At 43.4% G+C, this 25,461-nt stretch overlaps 1 protein-coding gene across 4 annotated transcripts in view; it reads left to right on the top strand.

The window, feature by feature from the left end:
* Nucleotides 1-25,461, top strand: part of LOC119168311 (endothelial lipase) — a 75,939-nt gene that overhangs the window by 48,077 nt on the left and 2,401 nt on the right. For 3 of the 4 annotated variants that reach the window (XM_075879230.1, XM_075879232.1, XM_075879231.1), the window contains 3 exons: nucleotides 3,999-4,295; nucleotides 13,606-13,849; nucleotides 24,008-24,199. In XM_075879230.1, coding sequence (XP_075735345.1) covers nucleotides 3,999-4,295; nucleotides 13,606-13,849; nucleotides 24,008-24,199 — 733 coding nt within the window. The remainder of the gene's footprint in view (nucleotides 1-3,998; nucleotides 4,296-13,605; nucleotides 13,850-24,007; nucleotides 24,200-25,461) is intronic. The other variant, XM_075879233.1, reaches the window with a different exon arrangement.

Raw genomic sequence — 25,461 nt, 5'->3', positions numbered from 1 at the left:
TTTCAAGTTATTGATACGAACACATAGGACATAAGAGCCATAACGGGACTGGACTTGGAGAGGGCATTTGACAATGTTCGGCACCAGTTCGCGCTGAGTCAGATCTCAAGCCTTGGTCTTGGCAAGCGCTTCCACGACTACATAAAATCATTCCTGGCTGACAGAGAGGCTATACCTTCGATGGGCCATCTTGTTTTGAATCCAGTAAAGCTTGGCTTCAGAGGAACGCCACAAGGCTCAGTATTATCCCCCACCCTCTTTAACCTCGTCGTGATCAGTCTGTCTCTAAGTCTCTCCAAACTCGATGGCATTAATCATACCGTCTATGCTCACGACATCACCATATGGTGTACCGATGCCAGTGATGGACAAATAGACGCTGTGATACAGGTAGCTATTGAATTCACAGAAAACTACCTTAAACCGACCGGTCTTCTGTGCTTGCCGCAGAAATTGGAACTGCTTCTGTACAGGCCCAAGCGCAGGAGCCCCAAACCAAGAGGGTGGAAGCCATTGGAGGATACTGACATCACTCTTAAGACACGTGAGGGCAGCTTATCCCCAGGGTGAGCTCCCTGTGGGTTCTAGGTATGGCCGTCAAGTCGAACGGCTCCGATAACCTGAGGGTCACGAGTCTTGACAGAAAAACTGACAATGCCATCAGAATAATAAGAAGGGTTGCCAACAGTCAACATGATCTTGCAGAAGATAACCTCGTAATGTTGGTGCACTCCTTTGTGATGTGTCATTTCACCTACGTTGCAGTCGTGCACAACTGGCAAAGGTCGGAGCGTGATAAGCTCAATACGTTAATCAGAAAGGCTACCAAGAACGCTCTCTGTCTTCCCATGTACACAAGCACGGATACACTGTTTCGTCTCAGCATGCACAACACGCTGGAAGAAATCGCAGAGGCACAGGAGAGGGTGCCATTTGCCGAGCTGTCCACCACGCAATCCGGTAGAAACATCCTGCGGGAGCTAAGAATTCCACTGATGGATATCAAGTCTCAATTTTGCTGCGTTCCTCGTCAACAACCAGAACAAATCACCGTTGTCCCCATCCTGCGAAACGTACACCCCGAGCATAACGAGGGTAGAAGACGGGCCAGGACAAAGGCTCTACTACAAAGGGCTCAAGACATGCCGAGGACTGCTCCTTCGTCGATGCGGCCCAATATCTCGAGGGAAAGGCGTATGCGGCAGTGAGCATCAACCACGAGGGTAGTATCACCATCTTGACAACGGTCCGGACGACGGTGGCTGAAATAGCAGAGCAAGTGGAGATTGCGTTGGCCTTGCTGGATAACAGGAGCTTCACAATTTACAGCGACTCAAGCTCAGTAGTCCAAGCATTTTCCAAGGAAACAATATTGGAACTAGCTTTGCAAATTTTTCGGGACAAAGACATCAAGTCAGATACACTCGTTTGATTTCCAGCTCATATAGAACGCATTAAGGGAGCCCCGCCCAATCTCAATGAGTCATTCTACATAGCTGCGCCAGGACTAGTTAACCGCGTAGCTATCGGGAGTTGCGGCGCTGATGTCTTGGAGAACCGCAGCCCTCCCATCTCGTATAATGAATTGACAAACCATTGTTAGTTAACGCGGAGACAATACCGTCCACCACACAGGAAGCTAAGCAGATCTCAGGCTCTGACACTCAGGTTTCTTCTGGTCGGGGCGTACCCTAATCCCGCGCTATTGAACAAAATTTATCCCGAAATACCGCCAACTAATACATGTTCCTATTGTCGCGATATACCTACCTTGGAACATATGCTCTGGCGGTGCCCCGCGTTGCGCTGTCGGGAAGTCATCACGCCCACCAAGTGGAAGGGTACTATTTCAAGCTCCGGACTTGAACAACAGCTATGGTAAGTCTACCGGGCTTGCGGTGCAGCAGAGAGACTTGGTCTTTCTTTTCCGACGTGGGTGCAGCCCGCAACGTGCTATAGCACGTTCCGAAGGACCCGATAAAGTTCATCTATCCATCCATTCATTAGGATTGGTAAATGATCCCTACCCCTTCTTTCAATGTCTGTTCGCCATGAAGCCCCAGATGCAATATCATGTGAGCAGAGCGACAGGTCTAAGCAACTCTAGTAATGGAAACCCCGTAAGAACGTCACTGTACCGTCATTTAAGAAGCACAATGAACTATCCTGAATTGCTTTTTGTAGGTCTTCTCCGCGACGATCGCAGTAGGCACTTCCCCGCATGACATTGTGAGCATTAAAATCTCCGCAATATATCACAGCTTTTGTGTACGTCTGAAAAGGCGCTGTGAATGTAGAAAGCGAAGTATTTGTGGAAGGCTATAGATAAACGCTGACTATTATTATATTTACTCGACGAAATCTAACCTAACATGCTACATATTCTTGATATACGATGATGTAGCATTTACCTGTACTGGTGGCAGATCTTTTCTCACACATATCATTGCTGTAGTTGGTCCTGTAGATCTAGAGGACATATATATACAACGTAGTTCGCTAACCTAAAGGTAGTGTCTACCCCGTCCTGTGTAATACATAACACTAGAAAGGAGCTCTGAGCCACAAAGTTTCTAAAGTCTGCACACTTAGGGCGAATACTATTCGCATTCTACTGGTAGGTCACGGAATTTTGATAACAATTATTCATGTCTTGCCTGCGCAGTGACTGTTGTGGCTAATTTTAACACTACCTGTTGAATCGACAAGATGGATTTGACCTCAGGAAGGTTGTTAGCTTGATGAATCGCGGCTAGTAAGGTATTTAAAGCCGATAACAACATTGGTATGACAAGATGATCGAGCTATAGATACAGAAGCGTTTTCTGGTTGAGTTACACTTACTGGGTGCGATGTGCTCGTGCTTTCTCGGATGTTAACCACATGGGTACTTTTCTCTTGAGGTTTCTCCTGAGGCTCTTGTCGAGCTTGTTGCTGGCTTGTTGATGTACCTGCACTTTTCTCTTGCATTCGTTGTCCCCTTGCAGCTTGCGCGTACGTCATTACGGGGTCCTGGCGTTTAGCTCCTTGCGGTCGAGGAGGCCATGCATGGTTCATGGTGTTCATGGTGCTCAGGCGCGTCATGCTGTTGCGTGCGAGCGTATATTATGCCCTGTTGATATTGAAGAGAAGCCGCCTTGTTCTGCTGTCATCAATAGAACGAAGTAGCATGGGGCCCCTCGCAATTGGCACACTTAGGTTGTGTTATCGATTTGCAGTCATTGAGATGATAGTCTTCGGCAGATATTTTGCTGCACCTGATTCCTCGGCAGTTTTTCGCCAAATGTCTGAACCTCTGACAATAATAGCAGCGTCTTGCTGGACCAAGGTATTCTTCAACTGAATGGCTGTTAAATTCATTGAATACTTTCTCTGGAAGAGGTCTGCATCGCGCTCACTGAGAAGTGGGATTTTACAATTCAGATATGACAAGTAGAGACGTCGTTCACGTAGCGCCTAAATATGCACTCAAGTGCTTTTTCAATAGAATGATTGAGTGATCTTGTCTGTACGTCCTATGTTTTGCATATGAAGGAACATATAGTTCAATCTGCAGGCATCCGAGCAGAGGGTCTGGCTTTTCGCTAGCTGCATGTGCTTTAGGATGATATAAGTGTATACGCACGCTGTACATGAACAGAAATGGTGGATAGAATTGGTTTTCCAAAGCGGCAGTCTTTTAATCCTGATGTTCGATTCACAACAAAAGTAACGCCGAGTAAAGTCTGGTGAATCTGTATTATCAGATGCTTTTATCATACCGCGCAACCGGTTTCGTTCTCCCGGAAAGTTCTGTGGAGCTTAATGGGGCATTCTTTCGCTGTTTTTTGCTAATTTCGGCCACGTGTTTATGCGGTACTTCTGTGGCTCTTAAGAAAAAAAGGTGCCTTTGAGTGTTCTCGCAGAACTGTCGTATCATATACCTCGTGGAAGAAAATCTAAATTTGATTGCCGTTTCTTTGTTATTGATCGTTCCTTAATTTTTGTTTTCTTCTAAGGAAAGAACAGCAAAGGGTGAAATTTGCTACGCCGATGTTGGCTGCTTCTCTCTGCGTGACCGACTGACGCTTCCATCTGATTTGCCAAGTGACCCAAACTTTCTCAAGCCTCAATTTTACCTCTACACAAGAAATAAACGGTACTATCCAACAATTTTCCAGCTGAGGCCAAAAGGAAATTATAAGGAATTGGTGGAGTTCAGCCGAGCGAAACCGCTGTTCATTCTGGTGCATGGTTGGTTGGAGTCCGCACATGCTTTCTGGGTGCAGTCTGTCAAGGACGCTCTTCTTAAAGAGGTGAGTAGATTTCACATCACTCATAAAAACTCATATGATAGAAACAGAATTCTGAGTCCAGAGCAGATTGTGTATGAGTAATAAATGCTAAGTTTCTGCGCATTCGAAGGTTGGATGAAAAGGCAGTTTTACCACAAAGGTGAATCAGTGAATGCGAGAGCAACATATTGGAATGTCACGCAAAGAACAGGTGGATCGAACCTTTCAATGGTCTGCTTGAGCGCACAGGACGCACAAAAAGAACAAAGGCAGGACTAGTGCAAATTAACAATCTTCACCACTCAACACTTGAAGCGCTTTGCTCAAACACAGAGACCGACGCATCAAACGAACGTACAAGTATGTACAGGACAAGCGCCAACTAATAACGGTAATAGCGGTTTCAGCTGTGCCCTTTCGTGTTTATGCAGCGTGATCATTTCGCAAATGCTGCTGCTGTAGCCAGCGAGATTACCTTCGTGCGCTCTGTAATTTCACGCAAGCTTTGCCGTCAGTGTACCAGACATGCAATACAGCCCCTCACGAGATAGAAGCCCGCACACGAGTGGCGGCGCCCAGTAGGCAAAAGTAAATTCTCACGCTCGCATCGCAATGAGCATGGCACCCTTCGTGTACTTCGCGTCATCTCACTGGGTATTAGGAAAACACTCGAAGAGCTCCGAAGTGCGTGTTTCAGTTTAAGTGAAGCTAAGCTGAAACTGAAACCTGTGCTTCGAAGCTCTTTGTATATATACGCCAGCAGTAAATGGTGTATATAAATAGCTCACCGTTAGTATGCTGACGAACGTACGGTTTATGGCCGAGTCATTTAGCGCCACGCGCAACGAAGCGAGGAATGGTGGGTTTCATTCCGGCTGACAGAACCTCCTCTTCTCATTTTTGTCATCTATTCGTTTACATTTTATACGTCATATTCGTGACGGAAATACGTCAGTGAAATGATATTGGTAAATAACGTCGTAAATCACTTTGGTGTTGAAAAAGCACTCACTCCTTTCTTTCTGAATAGATGAACAGCGCTACCTAGAAGTCGTGACGGCGTAACTACGAAAGCAGAAAATAAGAACATAAAAAGTCGCTCAATTTTCAGTTACGTCCTACCAACTTGCCCAAGTTTCCGTGGTTCACACTTCGACTCTGTTTTTTTCATTCGCGTAGCTCACAAATTATCTTTAAAACTTTGTCATCATAACCAGTTACCACATAGTTTGTACACAAAGAAATACGCTTACTTTTAGATTAGATTAGATTAGATTAGATTCCACATAGCAGCGACTGCATTTTCGTTGACGGTGAAATATGACGGTATACGCATGTATACCAGTACCCGCAAAAGAACTTCAAGTGATCAGAATCAGCTCATAGTCCTTAATTTAGACACCTCTTTAAATTCTTGATTACTCCTTATCTGTTTTTTCTAGAAAAAAAAACGGGCGGGAGAAAACGTTGTATATGAGCAAGAATCTACAACAAGCGTAGCTTTATGAGGTTTTTGGCGCCAACTTGGCACAGTGATGAGAACAAAACCATTCAATTACACCCCAGAAATCAAAAACACAGGTGCAAAACACACGTAAAAGTGAAAGAATTCGCATTTGCACACAAGAAAAACTAAGAAAACATTCACAATATTGTTTTTTCACACAAATTATGTAGATAGTGGAACACATTGTTAGCATAATGTTTGAATACAGAGCATTAAAACAAGTTTTAAACTAACATATGTGGGGCACATAAATGTCACAGATGAAATAAACATGTAGGAGTATTTATTCAATCAGAGGTATCATACACCAGTTTAAAAAAGTGAAGCATTTCAGAAGGCACAACAGTACTCGAAGATGGCGTAATCAAGTAATCTTCAAAATGGGAAAGCTCTTAGACTCTTGCATCTGTAATGAGAGTGTCGAAAGTAAACCGTTCCTTCATGTTTCTTAGGGGCGTCAAATAGTAGTCATGCGTCAATTGAATGCATTTTTCGGTCACCTGCTCGCCACAATATGCGCCCGATTAACACTCGGATGCCTAACTTCTTTTATGTATACCTGGCCGTCCTAATAATCGATTGCACGCAATGCATGTGACTAAGTTGTTGGACTACTTTGTTTTTACTACTCAACTGCCATGGAGACATTGTATTCAATTTATTGATATTGTGAAAGTATTGATAGGAGGTCTCTCAGACCTATTTAAAACTTGGGGACGTCTTTCTGTACTATGATGAATAAATAGTTAAATAAATCATTCTACCTAATATAATCATGCGCACAGTGAGGTATACGAATCTGTATATACAATAAATCATGTCACTTGAGGCGTGATTTTTATCTTTCCGTGGAATTCCCCATGCAAACTTTTTTTCGCACAGCCCAGACGTGATGAACAGAATTCTTCGTCTGGAACATGAAATCACAAGATTCTATGCAAGGATTTGCGTTTAAACCCCTACGAGCAGACAAAGGCAATGCATAAAACTGCATAGCAATATATCACAATTAGGGAGAACTCTTCTTTACTGAAATACAAAGCGAAAACTGCTTGTCAGAAGTTTTTTGCATCCTAACAAAACTTACGCACAGGCTGTTACTGAACGAGCCTGCCGAGTAACACGCCATAAGAAGACTAGGCTAGAAAGACTTGCAGGCAATAAGGACCAAGGGGGAGGAATATTTAACTGGTGCATTTTACATTAAATTTTAAAAACGTCAAGCCAAACTATTTCTTTACTGAGAGTGTTCTACAGTCAGAAATACTTTTAAGTATACAGGGAATAAACAGGTCTTTCGTGCCACCACAATGCATACAAAAGAAACTATCAAAGCGCGTTCTAGATAACACGCAAAGTAACGGAGGGGGAGCGTAGCAATACAAGAGTAATATACTCCGATGGTTCATATTCATAATTATATGGTAGAAATGAAAAATTCAGATTGTCAGCCTAGCTGAGTCTTTTTTCAGAGACAAAGTAAGGTATCTTACATTCTTTCCTAACAATTCACTTTTTCTGAATAACCATGCACAAAAAACCGCTAGAACTGATATCACTACCATTTTATTTCTGTTAAGCTTTTTTGTTTTTGCCTGGAAAAAGAAATTGACCTGTAATCCGCCGCAAATGACGCGTTGTCAAGGTTACGGTAGGTGATGCGACGCATGACTTAACATAGGGAAAATACCATGAACTGCATTAAAGGAGGTTTTGCATCAACGTTAAAAAAAACCAAATGTGACGTTAACCAACCATTTACATAATTTGTTACAAGGGGCTTGATGTCATAGGGCGACCTTGAAACATCTGTCTTTTTATCTTTATCTTCACAAAAAACACAGAAGAGATTTTTTCTTTAGAGTTCTCTGCTTTTTTCCCAGCCCCCCTCCCCTTCTCCACGTGCGTACGCTGGATGCGTTTAAGCAATGTCAGCTAGCTATAACCTGTCACTGCGGATGGTCTTTTGCAATTCATGTTTTTAAACCCGTTTTGTGCGATAACTGTTCAAGGAAAAGGAGTTAATTAATCGTGGTAAAAAAAAAGGTAATCTCGGTGGTCTGCGAACACAGGCCTTACTGGAAAATACACAAGGAAAATCCGGTCTGAGATTTTTGAATTGATTGAGCAAAATAATTCTACTTGAGTTTCTCAACGAATGCGAGTCTGTGAAAGCACACATGTTTTTTTAGCAAAGTTTCTTCTGCACCATTTCTATTGAAATATAAAATAAACAAAAGAGTTGTCACCGTTACTTGGCGATGGCTACTCCTTTCTGCTTGATTGTGACAAATGAAAAAAAAATAAAATACTATATACACTTATACACAATCCTACATAGGTGAGTGCAAAAGTTCTCATATAGGCAAAACAATCACGAAGCCGCCACGCTCACTTTTAACTATAGTCCACTCAGTACTGGTCACAAAAAAAGTGTTGCAGCACCTTCATTGCTTTGCCATTCATTTTAGATGGCCATGGGCCTAGTATTTTATCCAACGCAAGCGGTTGCTCGGAATTTAGTGTATGAAGTTCCTGTTCGAGTCGCCTTCAGTGTGTATTGTGTTTCGGAAAGTTGAGCAAGAGGTGACAGATATCCTCGTCGTCGTGGCCGCATGAACAAGTTGATGATGTCGCACGCTGAGAACGAAGTCGGAAGTGCTTTGTGTAAGCACTTCCGAGTCTTAGGCGATGTATGAGAGTGTCGATATGACTGGGGAGATGATGGTCCAATCGGAATTCAAGATTAGGATCAACAACATATAGGATCAATTCCTTTGTTTTGTCAGTGAACCAGGTAGACAAGTATAGTTCACATTTTGTTGTTCCTAAAATTATATTTACATTGTACTGAGCAACAGGAATGAGGCGTGTTTGCGTTGAATTATGGGCCGTATTCGCCAACTTACCTGCCATTTCAATCCCCTGATTCCGCAGTGATTGGCAAACAACAATATTATGCCACTCGATGACTCCCCTTCGTAGCTTCTGAAGCCTCCTTTAATATAGCGTATACTATACGCGCATCAATGTGTCTCTAAATAGCATTTTCCACACTTGCGAGTGACACCAGAGAGTCTGTAATTAAGAGCCAATTTTGCGGTGTTGCTGACAATTTAATAAAGATTATGGCTAGCAAAATCACTATGAGCTCCAACGTTGTTGAAGAGGAGATATGGCCCAACCGACATGCATATTTTTTTCGCATGATTCCGGAATTATAGATGCGAATGCCACTGTCTGTTTAGCAGTGGAGCCATGAGTGTACACGTGAGTGTAGCCTTGGTACCTGTCAAACAGATGATATGATGCCAGCTGCTGTGCGGCAACAATTGGAACTTCATGTTTGCTGCGAATTCCTGCTATTGACGTTTCAATAGTTGGTAGCTCAAGCAGCCGTGGCGGGTAGTTTAGGTCCAGGGGCCAATGTGTCCACACAGGAAGCCGAGAAACGTACTTTTGGTACACATTGTGTATTTGCGCTCCGGCACGGTTCAAGATGTTTGATATTAACGGATGTGAAGGGTGTTGTGGGACCAGGCGAAAGAGATGCCGACAGGTCTTGATATTTCGAATTACTGTAAAGTAGGGTTCTTTTCCCTCTGCCAGTGTCAGAGAACTTGATTTGCCTGTGGAACCCCCAGATATATGCGTAAGCTTCGTGCTTGTAACAGCTGAAGTTGGGGTACAGGCGTCTGAGAGATGTTGTGGAGAATTGGCACGCGTAGTAAGCAATCTTCTGTCGTATAAGTGCACAATGAGCGTGGAGTAGAGACGCTGATGTACCACTTTATTTCGTTCCCGCTATGCCACATAGAACATTTATGGTGCAGTTAACTTGGGTTTCTAGATTGTCAATATGCTGACACAATATGAGTTGGCTGTCTATAAGGTAACACAAAAAAAGCGATGATTTCAAGCGATTTTGATTCTTTGGCCATCCACAAAAAAATTCACGTTTTTCGCTGCCTTTCTCGTAAACGGAAGAACTACCGATTTGGCATGAGAAATTTGCATGCCTCACTCTTTGAGGTAATCACTTAATGCGTTTATTCCTTGCTGAAGCCGATGACATATGTCATCTGCATACATCTACATGTTCAAGGCTTCGGGCAGCACTTCTACAAGTCCTGCCATTGCAGCATTGAAAAGAAGCTGACTTAGAGTGCTTCCTTAGGGTACACCTCTGCTCACGTTGAAGCGATCGCGTTTTCCCTTATTGGTAGAAATGTATATTTGCCTGTTACGAGAAAGTTGGTGATCCATTGAAGGATGCGACCATCAATCCCTAGTGAGGAAAGGCTGTACAGTACAGATAGGTGACTGACAGAGTCGAACGCCTTTCTTATATCAATGAATGCCACAACAGCAATGTTTCCACAGCTCGTATCATGTTTTACAAATGTAATGAGGTCAAAGACGCAGTTCATGAGGCATTACCGTCGTCTGAAGCGAGTTATCTGTTCTAGAAGAGAGTCGTTAGCTTGAATCCACCACTGTAACCTTCTGTCAACTATTTTTTTCATGACTTTAGATACGCAGCTAGTAAGGCTGACCGGTCAAAATGAGTGAAGCGAAAGCGGTGATTTACCGGGCTTTAGCAGCTGGACTATTTCCGTGACCTTCAAACACGTTGGAACTTACGCCTTCGTCCACTTGTGTTTATGTATCTGTAGAAGAACTGGCATGCCGTTGGGGCCTAGATTTTTCAGAACACTGTACTACACGTTGTATTGACCTGTTGCCATTCCAACGTGGTTAAGTGATAGAACAGTACGCAACTCTAGTAGAAAATACGTCTTATCCGGCTGAACATGTGATAAAACGTATGCATCTTCAATTTGCTTCTCTACAGAGTTAGGCAGTGCAGTAGTGTCGCGAACCTATTGCCCAGTTCCAGTCAGAATAGTGTAAAACTTATTAGCAACATCACGTTCAAATAATCCAAGAGATATGACCAATGCTCTAAATGGGCGATATGACCAATGCTGTGAATGGGCTTCGCTGGAGTAGTGGATGACTTAAAGCAATGATTGTCTGCCAGATTTTCGGAAGTGGAGTAAATGGGGTCAAGGAATTGCAGAAATCACGCCATTTTCTCCTACCTAACTTTTGCATCTGTATGTTCGATTACTTTTCTTTAGCCTTCTGATCGGCAATCTCGTTTCTTCTGTTGTAAGCCATACTGAACCATTCAGTGGAAATGATTAAGAAGATCGCATTACGCGGTCGATATATTTCCTTTTTATGTTAACGCAGCTTTGCAGAATAATTCAGATTCGTTTCTCGCAATTATATCGGTGTCACCTGGCGAATGCTCTTCGTGCGAGTCCTTCTTGCACGTTTGAAAAGAAAGAAGAACCTGCATAGCTTTTGAAAGTACCTTACTTTACGTAAAATATATTAATGCATGCTCCTCATAGTTGAACTGAAAAAATGGACATGGACCAGGCACGTAGAACGTAGGCCGAATGACCGCTGGTCATCAGGCGAACTCACCGGATTCCTAGAGAAGGCATACGTATGAAGGGGAGACAGAATGTTAGGTGGGCCGATGAGAGGAAAACGTACGCAGGCATAGCATGGCCGCAGAAAGCATGAGACCGGTTAGATTGGAGGGTCATGGTAGATGTCTCTGCCCTGAAGTGGATGTAGTCTGGCTAGTGTTCATGATGATGCATGCTTCACTTCATTATTCTAGTATTATAAAATGGCGAAATTCCTACATTGATAACCTCAATACGACATAATTTAATGTTTTCTTTTTTTCTCTTTTTCAGCTAGATCACCTGATATTTTTGGTATACTTCTGACAGCACGAAGTACAAAGAACAACGTTTTACAACATGTTGCCGCAGGCTAGTTGTTGCGTGTGCTGACCTTTTGTCTGTTTCATAGTGGTGTTAGACGCTTATTCGCATGTAGAGCTTCCACTATCGCAATAACGCGTCTACGATTATTACAGTCATTTGGGGCTAACGAGCTCTGTGCATTCAATAGTTTGGGTATATATATCTGCCACGTCATTATTACCTGTCTATCAAAAATTCCTGGGAAAAACCAAACGTAGATACAAGAGCCGCTAGCATTATCACCTCCATCGAGAATGCGCCTGCCGCAGCCGAGATTCGATCCCTAAACGGTTCGATCAGCCGTCAAGCAACCTAGTCACTTGAGCCCTGTGGCGGGTAGAAGGTTTCTCATAGAAATGGCTTGAGTCGACGCATCTTTTTAAACCAAAATTTCACGCAGGCGTACACCATCCAAATTTTTAACTATCACCAAAGAACTGCACTTTGTTCTGTGTATATTTCCCATATATGAATTAATTAAGCTTCAAAAATGTTTAGGACAAGCATTTCCTTAAAGCACATGTCCATGAATTTTTTTTCAAATTAGTTTTAGCATTTGAAGCTGACAAAAAAGCCGCCGCTGCTCATGATACTTGAAGGTTTGGGCTGTTGCACATGTGTTTCCATTAGGCGTACAACTCCTATTTCTTGAGGGGACGTTAGCAGCTTGTTTTAGGTGCAAATTCCAACGGCACCACAACGCATCCTAGACATCGTTGCGTCCCATAGAGCATATAGAACTTCGCGTTGGGCGGTCCACTTTTTCATATTTATCGATTGCTCACAGCTACTTATGCGGGCCAATAGTACGACACACGTAAGAGCCATTTGATTGACGAACTAGCCGTTTGATTGACGAATTGACGAACTAGTGATTTGACCCCTTTGAACGTTGAGTGTGCACTTGTGTGTAAATAACAACATGAAATGGACAGTCATAAACAGACCACCGTCACACCTGGGTCTCATTAACACCGTGCCGCTAGGACCAGTCGCGCGACCAAGTTGGTTGCCATGCGACTTCTTTCTCTCGGTCGTTCGTGCAGGAACAGGACATCAGTTTATTTTATGATGCAATTATAATGCGAGGCATTAGTTGGTGGACCTGAATTCAGTGTGGCGATGGGCATATGTCACACGCAAGCATGAACGTCGATCACGTCGAGTCGCTTTTTTTTTTTTGGACAACATTCGCAAATGGTCACGCGAGCAGCACTATTCGCAGGGGTGAATAAGGCGTAAGGATCGTGGCAGTTGGGCAAAAGAACGTGTTCCTATATCGCACATGGGGTACGCACTAATAAAGCACATTACTGATAAGTGCCGGTCTTTTGTTCTCGCAAAACTCTGATCGGAGGCCAATTTAGCTCAGCGTCACCTATGCGCCTCGCTTAGGCACGCGCTAATCTAGTTTCGCGCGACAATGCAAGAAACTGCATAGATACCACGTTTGCAATGAGCGTTTTTATACGAGACGCAGTCAGCATGGCTGCAAAACAATGGTGAAACCAAGCGGGTGCACTTTCACCCTACGCTGAGTCGACTTCGTAAGTTGAGCGACAGGCCCGTTATGCGTTTTACTGCGCACACGATCATTTGGCAATCGCGCTCTATACCGTTCTTTAAACGCGTTTGTGTGAAAATTGCTGCCATCAGCAGGTCTGGCAGGAGCAGAGTTTTGGAAATTTAGCCCATCAGGGGTTTTTTGAACATGTACCTGAACTCAAGTACGCGAGAGTCTAGCATTCCCGCCTCCAGCCAAAATGCGACCACCGTGGCTGCAGGATCGAATTCGCGCCCTCCGAAACAAAAAGCCACTAAACACCGTAACCACAGTTCCACCACACTGGCTGACATGTTAGCCGAAGAAACATTCAGCTATAATACGAATGTGAATAGCTGTTAAGGAATATTTCAACAATGTGTGGTCAGAAAAAGAGAGCGGCCCATTTCGCTTTCTACTTCTACGCAGGTGGATGGCAATGTTGTCGTAGTCGACTGGAGTGGATTGGCAGCAACGACGTATGCAAATGCAGCGGCCAACACGGCGGCCGTTGGGCGCACACTGGCGCTGGTCGTCCAACGGCTCGTCGAGGAGTTTCCCCTTAGCACATCGCTCATACACGCCATCGGATACAGCTTCGGAGCGCAGGTGGCCGGTTTCTTCGGGAGAAACCTGAAGAAAAAAATGGGCACTGTCATCGCTCGCATAACAGGTGAATCGTGAAAACTGATACCACAAAACTTAAATTTCCGGACGTGTTCCCCACGATTTTGCGCGGCACATCAGTAACGCTTACGCACCTAAAATACAGTCCTGTTTCCTTCTTCGGGGACTACAGCACCTACAGCCTGCATAGTATGTATTATGCTGTCACATTATTTTTTATTCATAATTTACCACAGAACCACACGTGATTTCCATGAGCGTGCGCACAGACTTGGCAAGGTTCTCCCCAATCATGTAAAGGTGGCGTAGAGGAAATTCCATTCATTGGTGATGGTGATCCCACGACCAACGCTCTGTCATTAATGTTTGCATTCTGGAGCTGATGTTACAATAGACTTCAACACGTTGCACACTGGTCTATATGGGTTAACGACGTCATAAAAGTTTGTCACATATCAGTATATAATTAAAACGATGCTCAAGAGAATTTGTGCGAAATGCTGATGCCGTGGTGCAAATCCCGAGAGCTTCAGTGTTTTATAATAGCATTTAGGACTGTTTCAGTTATATCATTTCAAACGCATGCTTTCACGCAGTGTCTACGTTTTGCGTCCAGGTTTTTTTAACAAACTTGTAAGGCTTACTATATATGATTTGTTTGCAATCACTCATTGTTTCTTGAATTTTTTATGTTTTTCTAACAACACAGAGCTCGCCTTCTCAGTATTTCCTAGAGGTACTGCATGAATATAGCATAGTTGCACGTCTGTTTACCAATGGCTCATTTTTTTATCTCGTCAGCCAAGTTATTCGCCTGGCATGAGCGTTGACGAAAAGACGACGCCTGCTAAATTGTAGTTCGGCTTAGCCACATTGCGGTGACGGCAAGCGAAACAACATGGCTCGCCTACACGCAACTGTGCTACCTAAAGGTAGCATACAGAGTATACGATCTATAGACTACGGTATGTTCAGTTGTTAACTAGAGCAGCATAAGTTTTGGGGGAAAGAGAAAGGTTTATTATTGTCAGTTTTTCTGTGATGAACAAACTGTGAGTTTACAACGGACTTTGTAGTGGTATGAGGTTTTCTGGGGTGCAAATTTGCCTACAGAAACGACAGGCAGACTTGTCTTGTAATCATGTAAACGGTAAGAATGCTTCAGAAAATTCAAGGGCTGTATTCCCAGAACTTTCTTTCGCAGGTTCTTTCTCTCTCTCCTTATTCGCCCTCCCTTGATGTGTCAGGCCTCAGAACTGGCCAAATTGTTCACTCAAAAATGATTGTAGCTCAAGGGCTAATTTTGAATACGGGTCTAAGTGAACACTTTTTATTTCGGCTTTGCACAGTTTAGAAATAATCTTTGTATAAATAGTATATATACAAAGTATATATAAAGTATAACTATATACTATATATATATATATAGTTTAAGTAGGCTTTGTAAAATTGGAAAATCGATTGCTACACAAAGGAGCTGCTCAGTTATAAGAAGCAGATTTCAGAAACAAATTCCACAAACTTTTGTTTCCCAATAGAGAGAAAATGAGCAGAAAATGGTTACAAGTTTCTGCTAAAATACTAATCTTTATTGTTTGTGCAACATATAAGGTTTGCTATTCCCCCACTCTGCACACACACACTCACACACAAAACGAACTAGCCCTCCCAAAATACTAGCATTATTTACCTTCTACCTACTAACTATCAGCGACTTCTTGGACGGATGTACCGACTCAGTGTAATCTTTTTATCCTGTGCTCTTCATAAAAGGCTATTTCAGTGACTGCACTCGATGGTTTTTTAGAACTCAACAGACCGCGTCTTTGGCCTACACTTTTCAAGCTAACAGGAACATCTGTTGGTGCAGTAGTCACGCGACTGTATAAAATGTCAGAAAAAACTTTTTCACATTTTCGCCATATGATGTGCACCCTTTGTGTGAGAAATTTGTCCAGCACTTGAGTGAAACTACATTCTTAGTGGCCGCTTTGTGTGCGACATTCTTGCGTGCGCGCGCTCATTGCTTATTTGAAATTATCTTCAAACTTCCTCAGCATATTTACTATCAGACACGCAACAGAAGCGTCTCGGAAACATTAACTCTAGCCATAACCTTCACTTAGTAAAAAATAAATTGCCCGAGTCCAGGTTTACGTCTTTTCTAGCAGCCAAATTTTAACATCAATTTTGCGAACAGTCATGACAACTCTTTCGCAACAGCAATAATTGCTCCTCGTAGTAAAACATGCGCGCGTTTGCTTCCGAGTACCACAAATCGCATGAGATGTGGCTGTTTTCAGGGGAAACCACAAGGACTTTTTTTCCGAAAGTGTTGCGCCCCTCATACAATAATAAATGTGATAGGTACTTGCATGTTTGGAAATGTTTTTTATTTTATTTTTTGCCGCATGCCCTGTTCACGAGAAACAAGTGAAGCCTCAATTTGTAAAGTTGGACTAATGTGCGCTTGGCTTCTTGGTTGATAATTTTATTTATGAAAATGATATTACACTGCAAAAGAAGTTGTTTTTGGGCTAGTTGGCAGGTCATTTTTTAAATAAAATACACTTATGTTTGCGGCAAATATTGGATTTTGAAAAAGTTGCAGCTTTGCCGCAAGGGCGAAGCAATGAACGCGATAACAACAAATTGGAAAGTCACGAACATAATGACAAGCAGATGGAAATGTTCTCCGCGTTTCTCACGCACAAATGACACACGAGGCGTACTCAAGGTACAGATGAACGTGAATAAGTGTCGCAGTTGTTACTTCGCTGTGCTGAAAAGCGCGCCCTTTTTGCAAATGAAGGATGTGCAACGATTGAAGTAACATTTGTGTGCCCCGTGACTGCAACAAAATTGTTCCAGTGCCAGCGGAACGCCAGCCAAGGTGTATGATCCTCCCAACCTGGAGATAAGAGTGCGCGAGAGATCATCCACTCCCTTCCTCTTCACGGGCCAAAGTACGCGTCGTGAGAGATTAGAGCCGCCACGCGCTCATTGCGCCATCTTGCTGATAATGCTGAAAACACAATAGCCCACCCCCCGCCCGAGACGCCCACTAGCAACAGTAAGTGGTAGATATAAATAGCTTGCCGTTAGAGCGTTGAAGGAGGCACCTCTCGGCGGCTCAGTGGTAACGCCTCTCATTCACGACGCGTAGGTACCACTCTCGATTCCATTCCCCGGAGTCTTTTCTCTGAATTTTTTCTTTCTTAAGTTTTCACAATGTAGATACATATACATATACAGTGCATGACATATACGGTGCATGATTACGGTGCATGACATAATTACACAGTGCATGATTAATATTGCAATAACAATTTAAAAGCATCCAAAATTGAAACGAAGTATTTTACCTGTACGTTGCAGCTTCTGCCCAGCCCCGCAGCACTTGGACAAATTCTCAATTCCCTGTCTTCGGCTCAATATTAAAAATCCCGGGTTTTGCGCAGAACGCGCTGCACATTCACAGCGATAGCTGTAAAAGCGGCCTTTCTGAGCCTTTTCTAAACACTCTTGGGTGATTGCTTGAAGCATGGTACATAATTTTTGTTTAGTAGGCCGGAAATCACTATGCTATCCTTTGCCATTCTTCGGAAAAGCCTGGTATCCGCTGCACCATTGCAAAGAATACGGTGCAAATTTTTCTGTAGTGGTTGACAACAATAAAGAATTATGCCGGAAGTGGGTATGCGTGCCACTGCTAATTGGTGAACCGAAACAAGCATTTTTAAAAGGTTGAAGCATTGGACGACCCACTGGTTACGCTATTCGCAATGTGTGAGATCCGGTTGTTCCTTTGCTGTTATAAAACGCTTTATTACTCATACTAACTTGATTCCTTTCCCGACATCAAACCTGCCTAAAAGAAGTTTGCAACGTAGTTTCAAGCATCAGCGGAACCCTGCAGTGGCATACTGGGCTGACACACAGGTGACCCGGGTTCTAATCCCACTAGGTGCTTGGTGTTTTTATTGACTAAATTTTTATTCTGATTTCGTGCGATAATGATTACGGACACCAACAGCGGCGGCGGACAACTACAGCGCACGTGACTCTTGTTGCGATCTCCTAACAGCTTTCGCTGTGAAACATTATCAAGGCCCAGAAAATGAACGTAATCGGGACACGTTTCTAGCTTGGTTTACATGCCATCTCAGCTCTTAAAAATGTTCGAATACAGACGTGGCAGACAAAATATTCCTACAGTCCGAAGCACTGGAAGCACTAGCTGGTATGTACGGTGTCAAACCTCCTCAATTTATTTCCTTTCCACTTTAACACGCACCGTTCTACCCGCATAGGAGTTATTAGTGGTACGAGTACAAAACAACACTACTCGTTATCTACTATACCGTGCACGTTGTCAAGCGCCGGTGTGCGTTGACACAAAACTCTGATAAATATAAATACTACATATATAAAACCAATGGAAGTAGTTACGCTGAAGGTTATATGATAGAGGAGACATTAGGTATAATGTAACCTATTAAGAGTGGAGTTATATAATAAGTAGAAGTAAGTATGAAGAGAAATTAGGCCTCAGAAACTCAGTGGATCGGAATCGTTGAGGCATCTGATAGATCGGATCTGCACTACGCGCTTTTCTCTGCGTGACTTCGACAGCCCGAAAAACACACCCTTCGCCTAAGGACCTTACCAGATCAAACGAACCCATAAAACATGTATAAAAAGGATGGAAGAGGTTAATATAAGAGCTGTATGCGATAGAGCTCTATGGATTCATTTAGGCAGCCTAATTGTCTCACGAAGCGACTACCAAGAATATTTTTACAGTCCGTCAAGTACAAGTGAAACACCACGATTTGCCGCACGCTTTTGAGTGCTTTTTCTCTCCTTTCCAACTCGCTCCCTGTGCGCTGAACGCTACACAGGGAACGAGACGTCAAAAGAGTGAAAACATGCGTCCTTTCGTCCCCGCGTTTCATGAATAGGCACTGTATTATGACCTTGAGCCTTTTTTTTTCCTGATTTCTCCGCACGCGTACGATGTGATGGTAAGAGAGCGCGTGTGGGTGTGGCGGCATATCATGTTGGCCATGTTAACTATGCAGCTCACGATGCTCAAGTCTACCGACTTCTGTAGACTTTGTGCTTATAACGAGGTCATTTGGGTATATTGAATAATTTGCTGATTTAACAGGGTCTCATTTCTAGCTGACTTTGAGAATTATTGTAAATTTTAGGTCGCATGCTCCGCTAAAATGTTGGTCTCGTACGTTCTTACGAGGCCTCTCTTACCGATTTCTAGCCATGCAAGCGTTAAAGAACTCTTAAAAATACATTAAATGACCACTCGTGTGTGGCTTGTTGGCGTCACATTCTCCTTGTCGCACGCTCTCTGGCATTCCTCCCTCCCGTTGCTCCCCCTGTGCACTGATTTACGCAGTGTTCGCCACGCGTACACGTACCCCCGTGAGCAAAAGCACAGAAGCGTGTGCCGCAATATCGGTGTGCGCCATGTAGTAACAAGACGTGTGATACCGACAGTATTGTTGTGGCGGAACTTGCGTGGACAGCGTCCATGGCTCAGGCGGAATTCGTCAGAAAAATGCTCACGACAGTATACGCGACGCCAACGGCAATGGTCTGAATAGTTTTGCTCACGGGTATGCATACAACCAAAGGAACAAGCAGGATTTCGAACAGGCTACTCAACAATCGACCACATTCATACTATCAATCAGGTATTAGAGAAATGCTCAAACTATAACCAACCACTATACATAGCCTTCATAGATTACGAAAAGGCGTTTGGTTCCGTAGAAATATCAGCCGTCATGCAGACACTGCAGAATCAGGGCGTAGATGAAGTATATATAAACATTCTGGAAGAAATCTACAGGGGATCAACTGTTACCATAGTGCTTCATAAAGAAAGCAAAAGAATACCAATCAAGAAGGGTGTAAGGCAGGGGGACACAATCTCCCCAATGCTATTTACCGCGTGCTTACAGGAGGTTTTCAGAAGCCTAGAATGGGAACAGTTAGGAATAAGAGTTAATGGAGAATACCTTAGTAACCTGCGCTTCGCCGATGACATTGCATTGCTGAGTAACTCAGGGGATGAATTGCAACTCATGATTACGTAGTTAGACAAGGAGAGCAGAAAGGTGGGTCTTAAAATTAATCTGCAGAAAACGAAAGTAATGTACAACAACCTCAGAAAGGAGCAGAGCTACAAGATAGGTAATAGTACACTTGAAGTTGTAAAAGACTATGTCTACTTAGGGCAGGTAATAACGGCAGAGCCTAACCACGACATTGAAGTAACTAGAAGAATAAGAATGGGGTGGAGCAAATTCAGCAAGCACTCTCAAATTATGACAGGTAGATTGCCACTATCCCTCAAGAGGAAGGTATATAACAGCTGTATCTTGCCGGTACTTAGCTACAGAGCAGAAACCTGGAGACTTACAAAGAAGGTTCAGTTTAAATTGAGGACGACGCAGCGAGCAATGGAAAAAAAATGGCGGGTGTAACCTTAAGAGACAAGAGAGCAGAGTGGATTAGGGAACAAACGGGGGTTAAGGATATCATAGCTGAAATCAAGAAGAAGAAATGGACATAGGCAGGGCATGTAGCGCGTAGACAGGATAACCGCTGGTCATTAAGGGTAACTGACTGGATTCCCACAGAAGGCAAGCGGGTTAGGGGGAGACAAAAGGTTAGGTGGGTAGATGAGATTAAGAAGTTTGCGGGTATAAGTTGGTAGCAGCAAGCACAGGACCGGGTTAACTGGCGGAACGTGGGAGAGGCCTTTGTCCTGCAGTGGACGTAGTCAGGCTGATTATGATGATGATGATGATACATATTGCAGGACAACGTTAACGTACGGTACACTTTCCACAGCGCTCGCCAGGTGTCACGCCTATTGACCTTCCTCGTCCCCTACCCGATATAAGAGGTCCACCCGCTAATGTGAACAGTGGCTACTATGGAGTAGCCACTGTTCACACAGTGGCTACTCCACAGTGGCTACTCTCCGTGGTATACTAGAGGAAGAAGAGTGCTTGACGTTTCCGAAATCTCCTTGGGCACAGGGCCCACGAACACCTTGTGAACGAGTGCCCCTACACCAGACACTTGTGATAATAATTGTTTTGTAATAGGCTGACTATGAGCGGTAGGCGTCATGAATGAAATATAAGTGCTGCATAAGAATCAGTGCATTATGCAGATTTCGAACAAATAAAGTATTTGAATACAATATATAAGAAATTGTAAACTGCACTATAGGTCTTTTTTAACTAACATGACTATCTCTCTGAAAGCTAGCAGAATGCTTTACGAGCAATCCTGCATTTTGCTGCTTGTTAACTTTTGTGAAGATGTCACGATGCAGTGTGTCCAAGCTACCTTTAGCCAGAGTTTAAACATATAACGAAGCAGTCTATGAGAGTGCGACCAAATTCATGTTACGAACGATGCCTGGAGTACATGTCACACTTTTTTGTTTGTTTTTCTCAATTGCCTACTCAGGCATGTTTATTTACCTAACTTTTGAAGCAGTGAGTCCCGGTGAAAATTTTCTATGTGAAAATTGTAAATCAGTCCCCGTTTAGACAAATTCTACCTGTCTCTGCACTACGTATCTGTTCTGTTCAATTTACTAGAGATGCACGTGAAATAAAAAAATACCACGTGACATGCCTACTTGCGCGCATGCGCGCGCCATAATTGCAATGCTCTCTAAGATTCCGCGTACAAGCGAATCATGACAACAATACGCAGTGGTTATTGCTTGTGCTGCCGCTTGCAATACGTGCGTCATGGCAAAGTCCAGTCGAGGCAGCACCACTGACCAAATGCTATGGTCGTTTTCACGAAGAACGTCAGGAAGCACTGCAATACGGCGCGCAAGTGGATTTCACGTGGTATTTTTCAAACATTTCGCGGGAATATGTCGTAAGCAGCAAAACACTATTACCTAATAGGTATAAAGTGAAAAACTGTTTAATCAGACGTTCTTCAATGTGATCTACAAGTTCCTCACTCTAATTGTTTGCCCAGCTTGGTTGCTTCCAAAGCTAGTTATAAGTAAACATACCTAGTAAGGCAACTAAGCAGAACCCATAAAAATAGTGTGACATACTCCAGGCTATAGTGTAAACAACCTTTATTTGATCTTGTCATCATAGAGTGCATTAGTATAATATTAAACACTGATTAGATATAGCTCGGACACCTTGTATGCACTTCACAACATTATTTTTTCATAATTCTTCCTTCCCACAAATATTAGGCTTGATACACAGACTACATCTAGGTATGCATACAGTACACGGGCAAATTTTAATGCGCTCTTTGCCCAGCAAAGCTGATATTTAAGCACATAACGTACAGCTCGCTAAGTGTAGCCTTCATTCCAAACACGCGCGGCACGACGCCGCCGACTACTCGAGAATGCTTTAAACAGGTAAACTAATGTTAATGCACAGAATAAGTGGCAGAAAAGCCATCCTTATCAGCAAATCTCATGTCAAGTGAGTTTCACCACACAGTAAATAGCTTTAACGAGATGTAGGACACGGCTGGCAGAGGTTTCATATCTTAAGAATTTTCCAGATAAGAGCAGGATTGGAAGATGGCTACGTTGAACACTGTGTCCTGTGGTTCTTTTTCAATTCAAGTGCACTTACAGTGTAACGTTTGCCATCTTAACTAAGTGAAGCGAGTTGTGTAATTAAATAAAAAAAGCGACGTTTCACATAACGTCGATGAAAACACTTAAGCCTGACAGGGGCTTGGCAATGCTTTTCTAAATAACCGTCGAACAGCTCTACTGAAAGAGTTTATTGCCTCACGAATTGAGCACCGCAAAAGCTTAAACAATCTGGTACGCCTTGCGCTGACTTATTCTCGTCAGTATGAACCAACTAAACCCTGAAAAAAAAGACATATTGCCATTGTAACAAGCGCGTGAAAGATGAAATCTCATGCAAACGTAAACTAATCAGTGGCAACACAAGCAAGAAGCGTTGCAGTGGCCAACAACCAATTTTTATGGTGCATATTTTTTTTTTTAATTTTTGCTCAACGTCCAATTTACCCTTTAGAGTGTCTATCACCGAATGGTAATGCTGGCTGAAAACGCCTTGAAACATTTACAATCAGGATTCTTTTACCTGCACTGTCTACGAAGCCGTATACACGCAATACGAGAGCTGTTCGTGTTTGTGCGCAGAGTTTTCTGCATGCGCAAAAAACGGGCCCGGCAGCGCATGCGCAAGGAGTGCGTTTGCTGCGCATCTCTTCACTCCACACGCATGCACAATACGCCTCATTATGTTGCGCTATTTGCCACGAAAGCAGCGAAACTTCTGCACGCGAAACCCTTTTCACGTTGTCAGTAGCACAGAACAGGGTTGCTGCCCCGCCGGAGTGGTCTAGTGGCTAAGGTACTCGGCTGCTGACCCGCAGATCGCGGGTTCAAATCCCGGCTGCGGCGGCTGCATTTCCGATGGAGGCGGAAATGTCGAGGCCCGTGTGCTCAGATTTGGGTGCACGTTAAAGAACCCCAGGTGGTCAAAATTTCCGGAGCCCTCCACTACGGCGTCTCTGATAATCATATGGTGGTTTTGGGACGTTAAACCTCACATATCAATCAATCAATCAACGTTAAACCGCACATTTCAATCACAATAGGGTTGGTATGGATACGCATAGTGTGATTTTGAGCTATAATTATGGAGCTCATGAAAGCATAAGACTACGCACAGGAAAGTGAGTGACTCCATAATTCATATTGAAGATTTCCTGTACGACATACCAAATTTGGCGAACTTTAGGTGCAATTTATTTATAGAAATTCTACTAGGATCGCCAAACGGACGCTTGTATCTGTCAATGTAATTTATGTTTTCTTCTTCGGCATAGGGGTTTAATTACGTGCTTTGGCTAGTTCTTAGTGCTTCTAAACGTGTTCGTAAAAAAAAAGTAAAGCATTCAGGAAGGATGCTGGACAGATATATACGGAAGTTGTTAAAATGTGGGTAATTTCAGGCAGAATGCTAGTGTATGACATGGTAGCCAGCGAGTAACTCACTAAGGTTAAGCTACTATAGCTGTTCCGGTATGTAGGGTATATCATTACACGCCATCATCATGGCCTTGACCTCTCAGATTCGACAACTATCTCAATCTCTACTAAATGTGACTCACTTCGGCCCAGCATTGGATCCGGCGGGGCCTTTGTTCAACGAAACCGACGTCTCCGTGTGCCCTGAGGATGCCGCCTTCGTAGACGTCATCCACACCAGCGGTGGCTACAAACACCAGCCATTGCAACTGGGACTCCTCAGGCCCACAGGTCACGTGGACTTCTACGTGAACGGTGCCAAGAACCAACCCGGATGTGGTGGCTGTGAGTCACTCCAAAAGCGCCCTTTATATAATCAACATTTCTAATACGTTTATCAATGCACTCGTGCGAAGCCTTCTGCCAAGGTTTTGCGTTTTTCAGGCGCAATCACAGCGAAGTGTGACACAAAGCTGCCAGCACAAGTAACGCTTTATTAAAAATAATTCAGGCATACACACGAACACCTTTACGGTTTGCGGGGCTCGTGAGCACGGCACGCTTTGTATGTCGGACAGTCATATTTTTCTCATAAGACTGCGAAGCAGTTTCATATTGCTTCCACTTCGATGCCTCGGTGAAACGGACAAATTAACTGTTGGCTAATGGCCAGTGTTCACGCGATATAGAACGATGGTACGATAACCGTGTCTCACTAGCTCTCTTTTTTTGTCTTTTTTGCTTATACACGCATCTCAATAGTAAGACAAAGCACCTCTTGCCCTCTAGGAAGGGTTATTACATTACTTTTGATGTCAACCCAGCTGTCTGCCTAAAAAGCAGCTTAAAAGCTGTCGACCCAAGCTGTTTAACGTCATCTATTTATCTTCGTAAGATTAATGATCTCGTACTTATGAAAAAGATGGCATGACCAGGTTCGCTGATACTCAAGTACGAGCGTACTGCGAGTGTATCTTGGCGAGAAAATTTCACTAGGGAAGTCGCGATAGCAGCAAAACTTTCTAAGCGATGGCAAGGAAGATGGAGACAAGTGAGTTTGAAGGTTGCGTGATGGGCTTGTTCGTGATTCATATCGCCCCAAAGGTACATGTATAGCGCATTCAAGACGGGCAAAAGCGAATGACACATAAACCCAAAGCACTGTGTTCGTGTGTTTATGTGTCATTCCCTTTGTCCCGTCTTTGATGCGCTCTATCTTTAGATGCTGTTAGTTGGGAGGAATGGGAGATTATTTCGATAAATATCAGCTTATACGGCATAGTTACGAGCACAAGGCCATGCCACAATACTATGCACGAATACTAAAATACCGAGAACGCGCTTAGTGAGATTTATGGGGACTGAGTCCGTTATTCATCTCTGTACCAGAAAAGCGAGAAGAAAAGTCAGTAATGAGAAGAGAAAATTCAAGCATTGTTACAGCGGATGAAGCAGTTTCGCAATTGCAGGCTCGCTGCCAGAAATTTTTCTCAGAGAGGGAGGTAGGGGGCACACACACTTGAAAAACATCTTCCAGACGGAGAAAGCGCTTCTTCTAGGTGATATGGAGCAGTATGGACATCAAGTCTTTTATTTGTGTAAGTCAG

This window comes from Rhipicephalus microplus, chromosome X, assembly GCF_043290135.1.
Source record: "Rhipicephalus microplus isolate Deutch F79 chromosome X, USDA_Rmic, whole genome shotgun sequence".
NCBI lineage: Eukaryota > Metazoa > Arthropoda > Arachnida > Ixodida > Ixodidae > Rhipicephalus > Rhipicephalus microplus.
Note: the sequence above shows the minus strand (reverse complement) of the source record. Positions and strands in the feature narration are given on the sequence as shown.